The 14793-nt window shown below is 45.3% G+C and overlaps 1 protein-coding gene across 1 annotated transcript in view; it reads right to left on the bottom strand.

Moving 5' to 3' along the window:
• The window catches only part of LOC110512917 (CUB and sushi domain-containing protein 3), a 523013-nt gene that overhangs the window by 309235 nt on the left and 198985 nt on the right, over positions 1 to 14793 (bottom strand). Inside the window, exons 20-24 of the mRNA XM_036934833.1 lie at positions 12840 to 12956; positions 12158 to 12373; positions 7271 to 7459; positions 4468 to 4637; positions 1920 to 2076 (exon numbers count right to left, since the gene is read on the bottom strand). Coding sequence (XP_036790728.1) covers positions 1920 to 2076; positions 4468 to 4637; positions 7271 to 7459; positions 12158 to 12373; positions 12840 to 12956 — 849 coding nt within the window. The remainder of the gene's footprint in view (positions 1 to 1919; positions 2077 to 4467; positions 4638 to 7270; positions 7460 to 12157; positions 12374 to 12839; positions 12957 to 14793) is intronic.

Genomic DNA, 14793 nt, shown 5'->3' with positions numbered 1-14793 from the left:
TAAAGGACTGTGGTCATGTCAAGTCTCCTCCAGTCAGGTTGTATCTGTAAAGGACTGTGGTCATGTCTAGTCTCCTCCAGTCAGTCAAGTTGTAACTGTAAAGGACTGTGGTCATGTCTAGTCTCCTCCAGTCAGTCAGGTTGTATCTGTAAAGGACTGTGGTCATGTCTAGTCTCCTCCAGTCAGGTTGTAACTGTAAAGGACTGTGGTCATGTCTAGTCTCCTCCAGTCAGTCAGGTTGTATCTGTAAAGGACTGTGGTCATGTCTAGTCTCCTCCAGTCTGTCAGGTTGTATCTGTAAAGGACTGTGGTCATGTCTAGTCTCCTCTAGTCAGTCAGGTTGTATCTGTAAAGGACTGTGGTCATGTCAAGTCTCCTCCAGTCAGTCAGGTTGTAACTGTAAAGGACTGTGGTCATGTCTAGTCTCCTCCAGTCAGTCAGGTTGTAACTGTAAAGGACTGTGGTCATGTCAAGTCTCCTCCAGTCAGTCAGGTTGTATCTGTAAAGGACTGTGGTCATGTCTAGTCTCCTCCAGTCAGTCAGGTTGTAACTGTAAAGGACTGTGGTCATGTCAAGTCTCCTCCAGTCAGTCAGGTTGTAACTGTAAAGAACTGTGGTCATGTCTAGTCTCCTCCAGTCAGTCAGGTTGTAACTGTAAAGGACTGTGGTCAAGTCTACTCTCCTCCAGTCAGTCAGGTTGTAACTGTAAAGGACTGTGGTCATGTCTAGTCTCCTCCAGTCAGTCAGGTTGTATCTGTAAAGGACTGTGGTCATGTCAAGTCTCCTCCAGTCAGGTTGTATCTCTAAAGGACTGTGGTCATGTCTAGTCTCCTCCAGTCAGGTTGTATCTCTAAAGGACTGTGGTCATGTCTAGTCTCCTCCAGTCAGTCAGGTTGTATCTGTAAAGGACTGTGGTCATGTCAAGTCTCCTCCAGTCAGTCAGGTTGTAACTGTAAAGTGCCGTGCTATGCGGAAGCAGCAGAGAGCACATAAACCCAGAGAGCATGTCTCTGTTCGTCCCAATTCGAACCCTATTCCCTATGTAGTGCACTACTTTTGTTGGGCTCAGGTCAAACATAGTGCACTATATCGGGAATAGGGTGCCATTTTGGACGTAATTATGATTTATGTTACTGCCTCCTAGCAGAGACACAGCACCATGCTAGATGTTATTACAGTATTACAAGTGTCATGGCCAGGATAAATCACAACAGTTACTGCCTACATTTAGAAAATTACCTACACGCTTCCCTCTCTAACGACCGTGAAAACATCAGATTTCATGTTCTGAACGAGATTTAAGCTGACCCTCCCAACCCTGGCCTGTTCCCGCTTCCTGGACAACAAATCACTCATACTGAATTCACTCCGTCTTAGGAACAGGTTTGTTATATTACAAATGGCAGGATGGTTGGGGGGGAGGACCTGGTGAGTAAGGTTTCAACCCTATTCTTACAACAAGGCTGCTTACAACTTGCAAAACACTCATTTGCTCAGATATTTCCAAACTTTTAACAAGGCAGGTAACACTACAAGTTACCCAGTCAAAGTAATTGCAGAGAAAGCATGTTGTTCTCCTCTGGAAGCCCCCTCGCTGTGTGGATGAATATCATTATCGAGAAAAATAAAAAGTTAGGTTGCGTCCTGAAATGCCATTGGATTCCCTAAATAGTGCACTTTGTTTAACCAGAGCCTGCATAGAGCACCATATAGGGGATAGGGTGCCATTTCAGACACTATAAAAGGAATATTTGTCAGTCAAATAAGTCACTGTTTGAACACACAGTCAGAGGAAGATGAAGGTGTGTGTGTGTGTGTGTGTGTGTGTGTGTGTGTGTGTGTGTGTGTGTGTGTGTGTGTGTGTGTGTGTGTGTGTGTGTGTGTGTGTGTGTGTGTGCGTGCGTGTGTGTGTTCCTCACTGGAGTAGCTGAGTCTGAAGCCCCCTGCTGTGTGCTCCTGGTCTGAGTAGAACTCCAGCCACAGGTGATTGGAGGTGGAGGTAAGGACCAGGCCTAACATGGTGGAGCCGGTGTAGGTACCCAGAACAGCAGCAGCACTGTCCCCTCCATCATAGACCTGCAGAGAGGAGACAACAGGAGGTTAACGTCAAATCCACTCATTCACCCACTCACCCACTCACCCACTCACTCACCCACTCACCCACTCACCCAGCCACTCACTCACTCATTCATCCATTCATCCATCCATCCAATCATCAATCCATTAATTCATTCATTCATCCATCCATCTATGCATCCATCCATCCATCTGTTCATCCACTCATCCATCCATCCATTCATTCAGGTACCCTTTCATCCATCCACCCATTCATGCATCCACCCATTCGTCCATCCACACATTTACCCATCCACCCATTCATCCTGTCCATCCATCCTTTCATCCATACACTCATCCATCCATCCATCCATCCCTCCATCCATCCCTCCATCCGTCCATCTGTCCATCCATCCAACCATCCATCCATCCATCCCTCTATCCATCCATCCGTCCATCCATCCATCCCTCCATCCATCCATCCCTCCATCCATCCCTCCATCCGTCCATCCGTGCATCCCTCCATCCGTCCATCCCTCCATCCCTCCATCCATCCATTCACTCACCATTCGTCAATCTACGTAGATATTCTGTAATCTATTGATACAGAGTGGTTGAATACCCAGAGAGGGGAGCAGCTGAAGGCTTCTTAACAGCTTATACCCCCAAGCCATAAGACTCCTGAACAGCTCATCAAAGGGCTACCCAGAACCCTCTTTTACTCTGCTGCTACCCAGAATCCTCTTTTACGCTGCTGCTACCTAGAACCCTCTTTTACGGTACCCCCTGTATATAGCCTCCACATTGACTCCGTACCATAACACCCTGTATATAGCCTCCATGTTGACTCCGTACCGTAACACCCTGTATATAGCCTCCACATTGACTCTGTACCAGTACCCCCTGTATATAGCCTCCACATTGACTCTGTACCGGTACCCCCTGTATATAGCCTCCACATTGACTCTGTACCGGTACCCCCTGTATATAGCCTCCACATTGACTCTGTAACGGTACCCCCTGTATATAGCCTCCACATTGACTCTGTACCGGTACTCCCCTGTATATAGCCTCCACATTGACTCTGTACCAGTACCCCCTGTATATAGCCTCCACATTGACTCTGTACCGGTACCCCTGTATATAGCCTCCACATTGACTCTGTACTGGTACCCCCTGTATATAGCCTCCACATTGACTCTGTACCGGTACCCCCCTGTATATAGCCTCCACATTGACTCTGTACCGTAATAACCTGTATATCGCCTCCACATGGACTCTGTACTGGTACCCCCTGTATATAGCCTCCACATGGACTCTGTACTGGTACCCCCTGTATATAGCCTCCACATTGACTCTGTACCGTAATACCCTGTATATAGCCTCCACATTGACTCTGTACCGTAATACCCTGTATATAGCCTCCACATTGACTCTGTACCGTAACACCCTGTATATAGCCTCCACATTGACTCTGCTCCAGTATCCCCTGTATATAGCCTCCACATTGACTCTGTACCGGTATCCCCTGTATATAGCCTCCACATTGACTCTGTACCGTAACACCCTGTATATAGCCTCCATATTGACTCTGCTCCAGTACCCCCTGTATATAGCCTCCACATTGACTCTGTACCGTAACACCCTGTATATAGCCTCCACATTGACTCTGCTCCAGTATCCCCTGTATATAGCCTCCACATTGACTCTGTACCGTAATACCCTGTATATAGCCTCCACATTGACTCTGTACCGTAATACCCTGTATATAGCCTCCACTTTGACTCTGTACCGTAATACCCTGTATATAGCCTCCACATTGACTCTGTACCGTAATACCCTGTATAAAGCCTCACTTGTCATTTTACTGCTGCTGTTTAATTATTTGTTACTTTCATTACATTTTTTTAAATTTTTTTACTAACAATATTTATTTTATTAAAGTATTGCTGGTTTAAGGGCTTGTAAGTAATCCGTTCACTTACACATTACATTTCACCTGTTGTATTCAGCGCACGTGACAAATGCAATTTGATTTGGAAGTATGTACCTGTAGATATTCTGTAATCTATTCATACAAAAATAGAGACATGGAAGTGTCTTTATGCTAATTATACAAACTGATCTCAGGAACAGTTTTGAAATGAATGTAAAAGGCACACTCAGAATCTTCCTCTGATATATTATACATATTATATATATATCAATGAAAAAAGGGGGAGGTAGAATGCAGGAGGAGAAGGAATGAGAGAGAGAGAGAGAGAAGAGAGAGAGAGAGAAAAAAGGGGGAGGTAGAATGCAAGAGGAGAAGGAATGAGAGAGAGAGAGAGAGAGAGAGAGAGAGAAGAGAGAGAGAGAGAGAGAGAGAGAGAGAGAGAAAGAGAGAGAATGAAAAAAGGGGGGTGTTATTACCTTGAGAATGTCTCCTTGTGCCAGTTGGAAAGTGCTTGCTGAGACGTTGATGCCCTTTCCCGTCTCCACCTGAATGCTGTAGACACACTCGTGGCTGTTGTCGTAGTTCAGTGGGTAGTTGGGCGACAACAGAACTCCTTCGCTGTTGGAAACGGTTGAGCCGCACTCCGCTAGAGAACAAAGACACAGAGTGCAATAAAATGACCCGAACGAGAGAATTCTCTTCCAATGTCTGTAATGTTTCCGTGTGACGGATATATTCAGTATATCATTACAGTGAGCAAAAGACGAGAGTTCAAATGCATTTACGAAAAAAGCCTATTTCTAATCGCTGTAGTTTTCAAAGTCTATTCCTTTCCTCGCCGTCATCATCAGTACTGTGAGAAAGTAGTCTAACATCACACGTTGGATAACAGACTGAGTACACACCTGAAATCACTACAGCTTTCATTCCCAATATCATTATGACATTCAAGTTACAGACTAGAAAGATAGCGAGATAGAGACTAGATATATACAGACTAGAGAGAGATGGAGAGATACAGACTAGATATATACAGACTAGAGAGATGGAGAGATACAGACTAGATATATACAGACTAGAGAGATGGAGAGATACAGACTAGATATATACAGACTAGAGAGATGGAGAGAAACAGACTAGAGAGATGAGAGATACAGACAAGATATATACAGACTAGAGAGATAAAGACTAGAGAGACTGAAGCAGGATCTAGGACCTTGTCTGAGACCGTATACCTAGAGACTAGAGAGACTGAAGCAGGATCTAGGACCCTGTCTGAGACTGTATACCTAGAGACTAGAGAGACTGAAGCAGGACTAGAGAGACTGAAGCGGGATCTAGGACCCTGTCTGAGACCGTATACCTAGAGACTAGAGAGACTGAAGCAGGATCCCTGTCTGAGACCGTATACCTAGAGACTAGAGAGACTGAAGCAGGATCCCTGCCTGAGACCGTATACCTAGAGACTAGAGAGACTGAAGCAGGATTGAGGACCCTGTCTGAGACCGTATACCTAGAGACTAGAGAGACTGAAGCAGGATCGAGGACCCTGTCTGAGACCGTATACCTAGAGACTAGAGAGACTGAAGCAGGATCAAGGACCCTATCTGAGACCGTATACCTAGAGACTAGAGAGACTGAAGTGGGATCTAGGATCCTGTCTGAGACTGTATACCTAGAGACTAGAGAGACTGAAGCAGGATCCCTGTCTGAGACCGTATACCTAGAGACTAGAGAGACTGAAGCAGGATCCCTGTCTGAGACCGTATACCTAGAGACTAGAGAGACTGAAGCAGGATCGAGGACCCTGTCTGAGACCGTATACCTAGAGACTGAAGCAGGATCCCTGTCTGAGACCGTATACCTAGAGACTAGAGAGACTGAAGCAGGATCAAGGACCCTATCTGAGACCGTATACCTAGAGACTAGAGAGACTGAAGCAGGATTGAGGACCCTGTCTGAGAACGTATACCTAGAGACTAGAGAGACTGAAGCAGGATCCCTGTCTGAGACCGTATACCTAGAGACTAGAGAGACTGAAGCAGGATCCCTGTCTGAGACCGTATACCTAGAGACTAGCGAGACTGAAGCAGGATCTAGTACCCTGTCTGAGACCAAATACCTAGAGACTGAAGCAGGATCCCTGTCTGAGACCGTATACCTAGAGACTAGAGAGACTGAAGCAGGATCCTGTCTGAGACTGTATACCTAGAGACTGAAGCAGGATCCTGTCTGAGACCGTATACCTAGAGACTAGAGAGACTGAAGCAGGATCCTGTCTGAGACCGTATACCTAGAGACTGAAGCAGGATCCTGTCTGAGACCGTATACCTAGAGACTAGAGAGACTGAAGCAGGATCCTGTTTGAGACGCTATACCTAGAGACTGAAGCAGGATCCTGTCTGAGACCGTATACCTAGAGACTAGAGAGACTGAAGCAGGATCCCTGTCTGAGACTGTATACCTAGAGACTAGAGAGACTGAAGCAGGATCCTGTCTGAGACCGTGTACCTAGATACTAGAGAGACTGAAGCAGGATCGAGGACCCTGTCTGAGACCGTATACCTAGAGACTAGAGAGACTGAAGCAGGATCCCTGTCTGAGACCGTATACCTAGAGACTGAAGCAGGATCCCTGTCGGAGACCGTATACCTAGAGACTAGAGAGACTGAAGCAGGATCCCTGTCTGAGACCCTATACCTAGAGACTAGAGCGACTGAAGCAGGATCCCTGTCGGAGACTGTATACCTAGAGACTAGAGAGACTGAAGCAGGATCCTGTCTGAGACCGTATACCTAGAGACTAGAGAGACTGAAGCAGGATCCCTGTCTGAGACCGTATACCTAGAGACTAGAGAGACTGAAGCAGGATCCCTGTTTGAGACCGTATACCTAGAGACTGAAGCAGGATCCCTGTCTGAGAGCGTATACCTAGAGACTGAAGCAGGATCCCTGTCTGAGACCGTATACCTAGAGACTAGAGAGACTGAAGCAGGATCCCTGTCTGAGACCGTATACCTAGAGACTGAAGCAGGATCCCTGTCTGAGAGCGTATACCTAGAGACTGAAGCAGGATCCTGTCTGAGACCGTATACCTAGAGACTAGAGAGACTGAAGCAGGATCCTGTCTGAGACCGTATACCTAGAGCCGTATACAGAATACAGTATCTTCCCTCCTGTTGTCCGCCTTCTCCGCTCTCAGTAGATACCTGTCTAATACATTGTCCTTTGCACAGTCCACACAGAGCCAATAAGCAAATGAAATCAGCTGACCACGTACCCACACACCTTGGCAGAGGGGCACTCCACATGCGGCGACCACCTCCCAGGCACCAGATCTCCCTCGCCCCCTTTAGGCGATAGCCGGTATTGCAGGAGAAAACCAGCGAGTCCCCGATGCCAAAGCTGATGCCCGTGTGCCAGCCAAACCTGGGGGTCCCGGGGTCCTCACACGGCTCCAGATTATACTCTGAAAAGGGAAGAAAAAAAAAACAACACAGGGTCTTTCCAAAAGTCATCTTTTCCCTGGATTTATTACGTCCTCTCTCCTTGCATTCCAAAAGTCATCTTTCCCCTGGATTTATTACGTCCTCTCTCCTTGCATTCCTTCTCAAAACACCTTGGAGAAGAAATATCTGAGGTGAGGGACTATGGATCTTCTCCTCACAATGCAGTTCTGGGAGTCCCGAGGAGAGAGGAAGCCAGGGAAAGACGAATTAAGAAAGAGGGGAAGTCAATGTGGAGTACTAACAAGGGAACCACGTGGTGAAAGGAAAGGAAAGGAAAGGAAAGGAAGGGAAGGGAAGGGAAGGGAAGGAAAGGAAAGGAAAGGGAAGGGAAGGGAAGGGAAGGGAAGGGAAGGGAAGGGAAGGGAAGGAAGGGAAAGGAAAGGAAAGGAAAGGAAGGGAAGGAAATGAAGGGAAGGAAAGGAAAGGAAAGGAAGGGAAGGAAAGGAAGGGAAGGAAAGGAACGGAAAGGAAAGGAAGGGAAAGAAAGGAAGGGAAGGAAAGGAAAGGAAAGGGAAGGAAAGGAAGGGAAGGAAAGGAAGGGAAGGAAAGGAAAGGAAAGGAAAGGGAAGGGAAGGAAAGGAAAGGAAAGGAAAGGAAAGGAAAGTAGGGGAAAGGAAAGGAAAGGAAAGGAAAGGAAAGGAAGGGAAAGGAAAGGAAAGGAAGGGAAAGGAAAGGAAAGGAAAGGAAAGGAAAGGAAGGGAAGGGAAGGGAAGGGAAGGAAAGGAAAGGAAAGGAAAGGAAAGGAAAGGAAAGGAAAGGAAGGGAAAGGAAAGGAAAGGAAAGGAAAGGAATGGAAGGGAAAGGAAAGGAGGGGAAGGAAAGGAAAGGAAAGGAAAGGAGAGGGGAGGAAAGGAAAGGAAAGGAGAGGGGAGGAAAGGGAAGGAAAGGGAAGGAAGGGAAGGAAAGGAAAGGAAGGGACAGGAAAGGAAAGGAAAGGAAGGAAAGGAAAGGAAAGGAAGGAAAGGAAAGGAAAGGAAAGGAAGGAAGGAAAGGAAAGGAAAGGAAAGGAAGGAAAGGAAAGGAAAGGAAGGGAAAGGAAAGGAAAGGAAAGGAAAGGAAAGGAAAGGAAGGGAAGGGAAAGGAAAGGAAAGGAAAGGAAAGGAAAGGAAGGGAAGGAAAGGAAAGGAAAGGAAAGGAAAGGAAGGGAAAGGAAAGGAGGGGAAGGAAAGGAAAGGAAAGGAAAGGAGAGGGGAGGAAAGGAAAGGAAAGGAGAGGGGAGGAAAGGGAAGGAAAGGGAAGGAAATGAAAGGAAAGGAAGGGAAGGAAAGGAAAGGAAAGGACAGGAAAGGAAAGGAAAGGAAAGGAAGGAAATGAAAGGAAAGGAAGGAAAGGAAAGGAAAGGAAGGAAAGGAAAGGAAAGGAAAGGAAGGAAAGGAAAGGAAAGGAAAGGAAAGGAAAGGAAAGGAAATGAAAGGAAAGGAAGGAAAGGAAAGGAAAGGAAAGGAAAGGAAAGGAAAGGAAATGAAAGGAAAGGAAGGAAAGGAAAGGAAAGGAAAGGAAGGGAAAGGAAAGGAAAGGAAAGAGGAACCCGTAAGGACATCACTCGTTCAACTCTGCTGAAAAAAAAAAAAAAGCTCTGACGCTGGTCGCTACATTACCCAACCAGTCAATCTAATCAAAGGTTAACAAAAGGTAGTGTGTAGAATTATAAGCAGGACAATCTATAGATGATAATTACAGTATGCACACAGAACAGACTCTTGGGGAAGACCATGAATAGTCATGAGTTGCTGCACCAGGTTACGCTTCCCTCTGATGAGCAGGAGGCAAACATTTAGCCAGGCTGTTTCAATAGCAGAAGTCTCATTAACTCTGATAGAGAAGAAGTTAGTAACATCTAGTCTGTATCTCTCTATCTCTATCTCTCTAGTCTGTATCTCTCTACTCTCTATCTCTCCAGTCTGTAACTCTCTATCTCTCTAGTCTGTATCTCGCTATCTCTCTAGTCTGCATCCCTCGGCCTGTATATCTATATCTCTCAGGTCTCTATCACTCTAGTCTCAATTTCTCTAGTCTGTATCTCTTTATCGCTATCTTTCTAGTCTGTATCTCCCTAGTCCCATTAACTCTGATAGGACAGAAATTAGTCCCATTAACTCTGATAGGACAGAAATTAGTCCCATTAACTCTGATATAACAGAAGTTAGTCCCATTAACTCTGAAAGGACAGAAATTAGTCCCATTGACTCTGATAGGACAGAAGTTAGTCCCATTAACTCTGATAGGACAGAAGTTAGTCCAATTAACTCTGATAGGACAGAAGTTAGTCCCATTAACTCTGATAGGACAGAAGTTAGTCCCATTAACTCTGATAGGACAGAAATTAGTCCCATTAACTCTGATAGGACAGAAGTTAGTCCAATTAACTCTGATAGGACAGAAGTTAGTCCCATTAACTCTGATAGGACAGAAGTTAGTCCCATTAACTCTGACAGGACAGAAGTTAGTCCCATTAACTCTGATAGGACAGAAGTTAATGGGACTAACTTCTGCTCTATCAGAGTTAATGGGACTAACTTCTGCTCTATCAGAGTTAATGGGACTATCTTCTGTCCTATCAGAGTTAATAACAGAAGTTAGTCACATTAACTCTGATAGGACAGAAGTTAGTCCCATTAACTCTGATATAACAGAAGTTAGTCCCATTAACTCTGATAGAAGTTAGTCCCATTAACTCTGACAGGACAGAAGTTAGTCCCATTAACTCTGATAGGACAGAAGTTAGTCCCATTAACTCTGATAGGAAAGAAGTTAGTCCCATTAACTCTGATAGGACAGAAGTTAGTCCCATTAACTCTGATAGGACAGAAGTTAGTCCCATTAACTCTGATAGGACAGAAGTTAGTCCCATTAACTCTGATAGGACAGAAGTTAGTCCCATTAACTCTGATAGGACAGAAGTTAGTCCCATTAACTCTGATAGGACAGAAGTTAGTCCCATTAACTCTGATAGAACAGAAGTTAGTCCCATTAACTCTGATAGAACAGAAGTTAGTCCCATTAACTCTGATAGGACAGAAGTTAGTCCCATTAACTCTGATAGGAGAGAAGTTAGTCCCATTAACTCTGACATACCAACAGACAGACTACAGTCCTCTCCTCGGGATATTTCCCAGGACAGCCTGCTTGATGGGTGCATTCAAAATGCCCCCACTATTCCCTATATAGTGCACTACTTTTGAGCAGAGCCCTATGGGCCGTGAGGTAGTGAACTACATAGGGAATAGGGGACGGTAAGTCCTCTCCTCAGGATGTTCACCTGGACAGCCTTCTTGATGGGTGCATCCCAAACTACACCTTGTTCCCTACCCACTGGGCACAGACAACAATTCAACATCTAGTCCACGTTGGTTCAACTCAATTTCATTGAAATGATGTGGAAACAACGTTGATTCAATAAGTGTGTGTCCAATGGCTACGTGGTGGACCACATCCCCTATTGACCCTGGTCTAATGTAGTGGACCACATCCCCTATTGACCCTGGTCTAATGTAGTGGACCACTTCCCCTATTGACCCTGGTCTAATGTAGTGGACCACATCCCCTATTGACCCTGGTCTAATGTAGTGGACCACATCCCCTATTGACCCTGGTCTAATGTAGTGGACCACTTCCCCTATTGACCCTGGTCTAATGTATTGGACCACTTCCCCTATTGACCCTGGTCTAATGTAGTGGACCACATCCCCTATTGACCCTGGTCTAATGTAGTGGACCACATCCCCTATTGACCCTGGTCTAATGTAGTGGACCACATGCCCTATTGACCCTGGTCTAATGTAGTGGACCACTTCCCCTATTGACCCTGGTCTAATGTAGTGGACCACATATGGAACAAGGTGCCATTTGGGATGCAGACCATCTCTGAAAGTCTCCTTGTACTTGACCTTGGTTTACAATATTGATCCATCCTGAATCATCAGTCTCAGAGCTTCAGTCCACCCTTAAGCCTGCTCCAGCACTCACTGATAAATGGCTCTCCTTATAGTACATGTTACTCTGTGTGCTTTACCAAGATCTTAACGCGTTTGATCTCATCACTGAATGAATGTAGGAACTCTCAATCGCTCTCTCTGTCTCTCTCCCTTCACCCAATCTCTCTCTCTCTCTCTCTCTCAATCTCTCTCTCTCTCTCTCTCTCTCTCTCTCTCTCTCTCTCTCTCTCTCCCTTCCCCCAATCTCTCTCTCTCTCTCTCCCTTCCCCCAATCTCTCTCTCTTTCTCTCTCTCTCTCTCTCTCTCTCTCTCTCTCTCTCTCTCTCTCTCTCTCTCTCTCAATCTCTCTCTCTCTCTCTCTCTCTCTCTCTCTCTCTCTCTCTCTCTCTCTCTCTCTCTCTCCCTTCCCCCAATCTCTCTCTCTCTCTCTCTCTCCCTTCCCCCAATCTCTCTCTCTCTCTCTCTCTCTCTCTCTCTCTCTCTCTCTCTCTCTCTCTCTCTCTCTCTCCCTCCCTCTCCCTCTCCCTTCCCCCAATCTCTCTCTCTCTCTCTCTGTCTCTCTCCCTTCCCCCAATCTCTCTCTCTCTCTCTCTCTCTCCCTCTATCTCTCTGTCTCTCTCTCTCCCTCTCTTTCCCTTCATCCCTCCCTCCCTCTCATCTCCCTCTCTTTCCCTCTCTTTCCCTCCCTCCCTCCCCTCCCCCTATATCTCTCTCCTCTGTTACCTGAGAAAGATATGTTGAATCCTTGAAAGGAAATAGAGAAGTCAGAGATGAAGCGAAGCTGAGCCTTGTAGTTCCCGTAGAGGCCTGCGTTGACGGGCGCCGGGCGCTCGGAGCCGGTGAGGCGAGCTAAAGGCAGGACGAAGCTGCCGTTCTCGGTGATCAGGAGGTAGTCATGGTGATCTTCCAAGTGGAAGGAATGGAACATGAACTGGACCCCTGAACAGAGCAGAATGGAGAGAAGAAGAAAAATCACATCATCAGATTTTTGGGGGGATTATGGGTATTAGCTCAAATGTTACAACTGGGATTTCTTGAGTAATGAAAGAGGACTTTTAAAGCTCTTTGAATGGTGAAATCTGATACAACAGATTTAGGCAGGGTAGCCTAGTGCTTAGAGCGTTGGGCCAGTAACCGTATGGTTGCTAGATCAAATCCCAGAGCTGATAAGGTAAAAAAAATCAGTCGTTCTTCCCCTGAACACAGCAGTTAACCCACTGTTCCTAGGCCGTCACTTGTAAATAAGAATTTGTTGTTAACTGACTTGCCTAGTTAAATAAATAAAAAAGTAAGTTTTATCAGAGACATACACGTGACACTGTCACACTTCTCATAGTTCTGTAGGTCCATTTGTATAAAAAAAAGGGCTTTGAGTAAAAGGACCGCATATTCTGTACTCTCCAACCTTTCCCATGTCCGACCTCCACCGTCCAGGTGCAGTTTAGAGAGTTGGGGTAGAGTTCTGGATATCCAGGAGACAGAATGATACCACCAGGTCCTCTCACGTCCCCACCGCACGATGCTGGAGACGAGAGACAATTATGCTAATAGTCGATGGTAATGCTTTTCCTGATGCTAATACACAATGTTATTGCTAGCCTGATGCTAATACACAATGCTAATGCTAGCCTGGTGCTATTGCACAATGTTATTGCTAGCCTGATGCTAATACACTATGCTAGTGCTAGCCTGGTGCTAATACACAATGTTATTGCTAGCCTGATGCTAATACACTATGCTAGTGCTAGCCTGGTGCTAATGCACAATGTTATTGCTAGCCTGATGCTAATACACTATGCTAGTGCTAGCCTGGTGCTAATACACAATGTTATTGCTAGCCTGATGCTAATACACTATGCTAATGCTAGCCTGATGCTAATACACAATGCTGATGATAATACTAATCAACTTAATGCTATGATCCTCCTCACGCTCCACTATTGGCATACATCATCTAAGATACATGTAATTTAGCGAACACTTTTATCCAACATTTTTTTTGTATGGTTGGTCAACAGGAATCAAACCCACTTTTGTATGGCTGGTCAACAGGAATCAAACCCACTTTTGTATGGTTGGTCAACAGGAATCAATCCCACTTTTGTATGGTTGGTCAACAGGAATCAAACCCACTTTTGTATGGTTGGTCAACAGGAATCAAACCCACTTTTGTATGGTTGGTCAACAGGAATCAAACCCACTTTTGTATGGTTGGTCAACAGGGATCAAACCCACTTTTGTTTGGTTAGTCAACAGGAATCAAACCCGCAACCCTTGGTGTTGTGAGCAACATGCTCTACAAAATGAGCTACACATTTTGCATGTCTTCCTTAGTGACATCATCAATATGATCCTGTGCAATGTCTTCCTTAGTGACATCATCAATATGATCCTGTGCAATGTCTTCCTTAGTGACATCATCAATATGATCCTGTGCAATGTCTTCCTTAGTGACATCATCAATATGATCCTGTGCAATGTCTTCCTTAGTGACATCATCAAAATGATCCTGTGCAATGTCTTCCTTAGTGACATCATCAATATGATCCTGTGCAATGTCTTCCTTAGTGACATCATCAATATGATCCTGTGCAATGTCTTCCTCAGTGACATCATCAATATGATCTTTATCTTCTCCACAGCAAAGTTAATGAGGTAAAGTCCCCTCTCAATGTCGACTGGGCCACAGTGTTAATGTCAAGAGCCTGTTGAAAGTTTATCCACATGAATTAGCCGTTGTTCACCAGCCACCAGCTCTCTACTGGCTGGTATTGTATTGTTATCATTGTAAAAGGTCATGTGTTCTTTAAAGGACAATACTTGGCAAATATCACAATTTAAACATTTAAAAAAAAAAAATAATAAAATCTGTTTTTTTTTGTTTTTTTGTTCTTGTAAACCCGGCCCGGCTGCTGGCGCTATGCAGAGGCCCCCCAGAAACACATAATCTGGCAGACAAATATTTGAAGTTGAACTTGGTGGCTGGAGGACATGTTTTCTAAGTAATGAATGTCAATGAATGCCAGGCAGGTTTTTTTTTTTGGAGGATGATAATGATGCCTGGAGCTGTACAGCTGCAGTCACTACCCTTAGAGGCCTCAGCTCGATCCCTAATGGTAAGTGCACTACCCTTTATGGGTCCTGGTCAGAAGTAGTGCACTATAGGGAAGGGAATAAGGGTGCCATTTGCCATACACCCGAATCTCTCTAGGCAAACCACACAGAAATCAAACCCTACCTCCCAAAATCATATCAAATGTTTAATTAATGAGCCACACTTACATGAAGTCATTACTAAGACATGAGCCTAGCGTTAGTTGGCAAGGCTTGTGGGTTTGAGTCTGGCACACCTGGTCTCA

The sequence above is a fragment of the Oncorhynchus mykiss genome, chromosome 2 (assembly GCF_013265735.2).
Source record: "Oncorhynchus mykiss isolate Arlee chromosome 2, USDA_OmykA_1.1, whole genome shotgun sequence".
NCBI lineage: Eukaryota > Metazoa > Chordata > Actinopteri > Salmoniformes > Salmonidae > Oncorhynchus > Oncorhynchus mykiss.
Note: the sequence above shows the minus strand (reverse complement) of the source record. Positions and strands in the feature narration are given on the sequence as shown.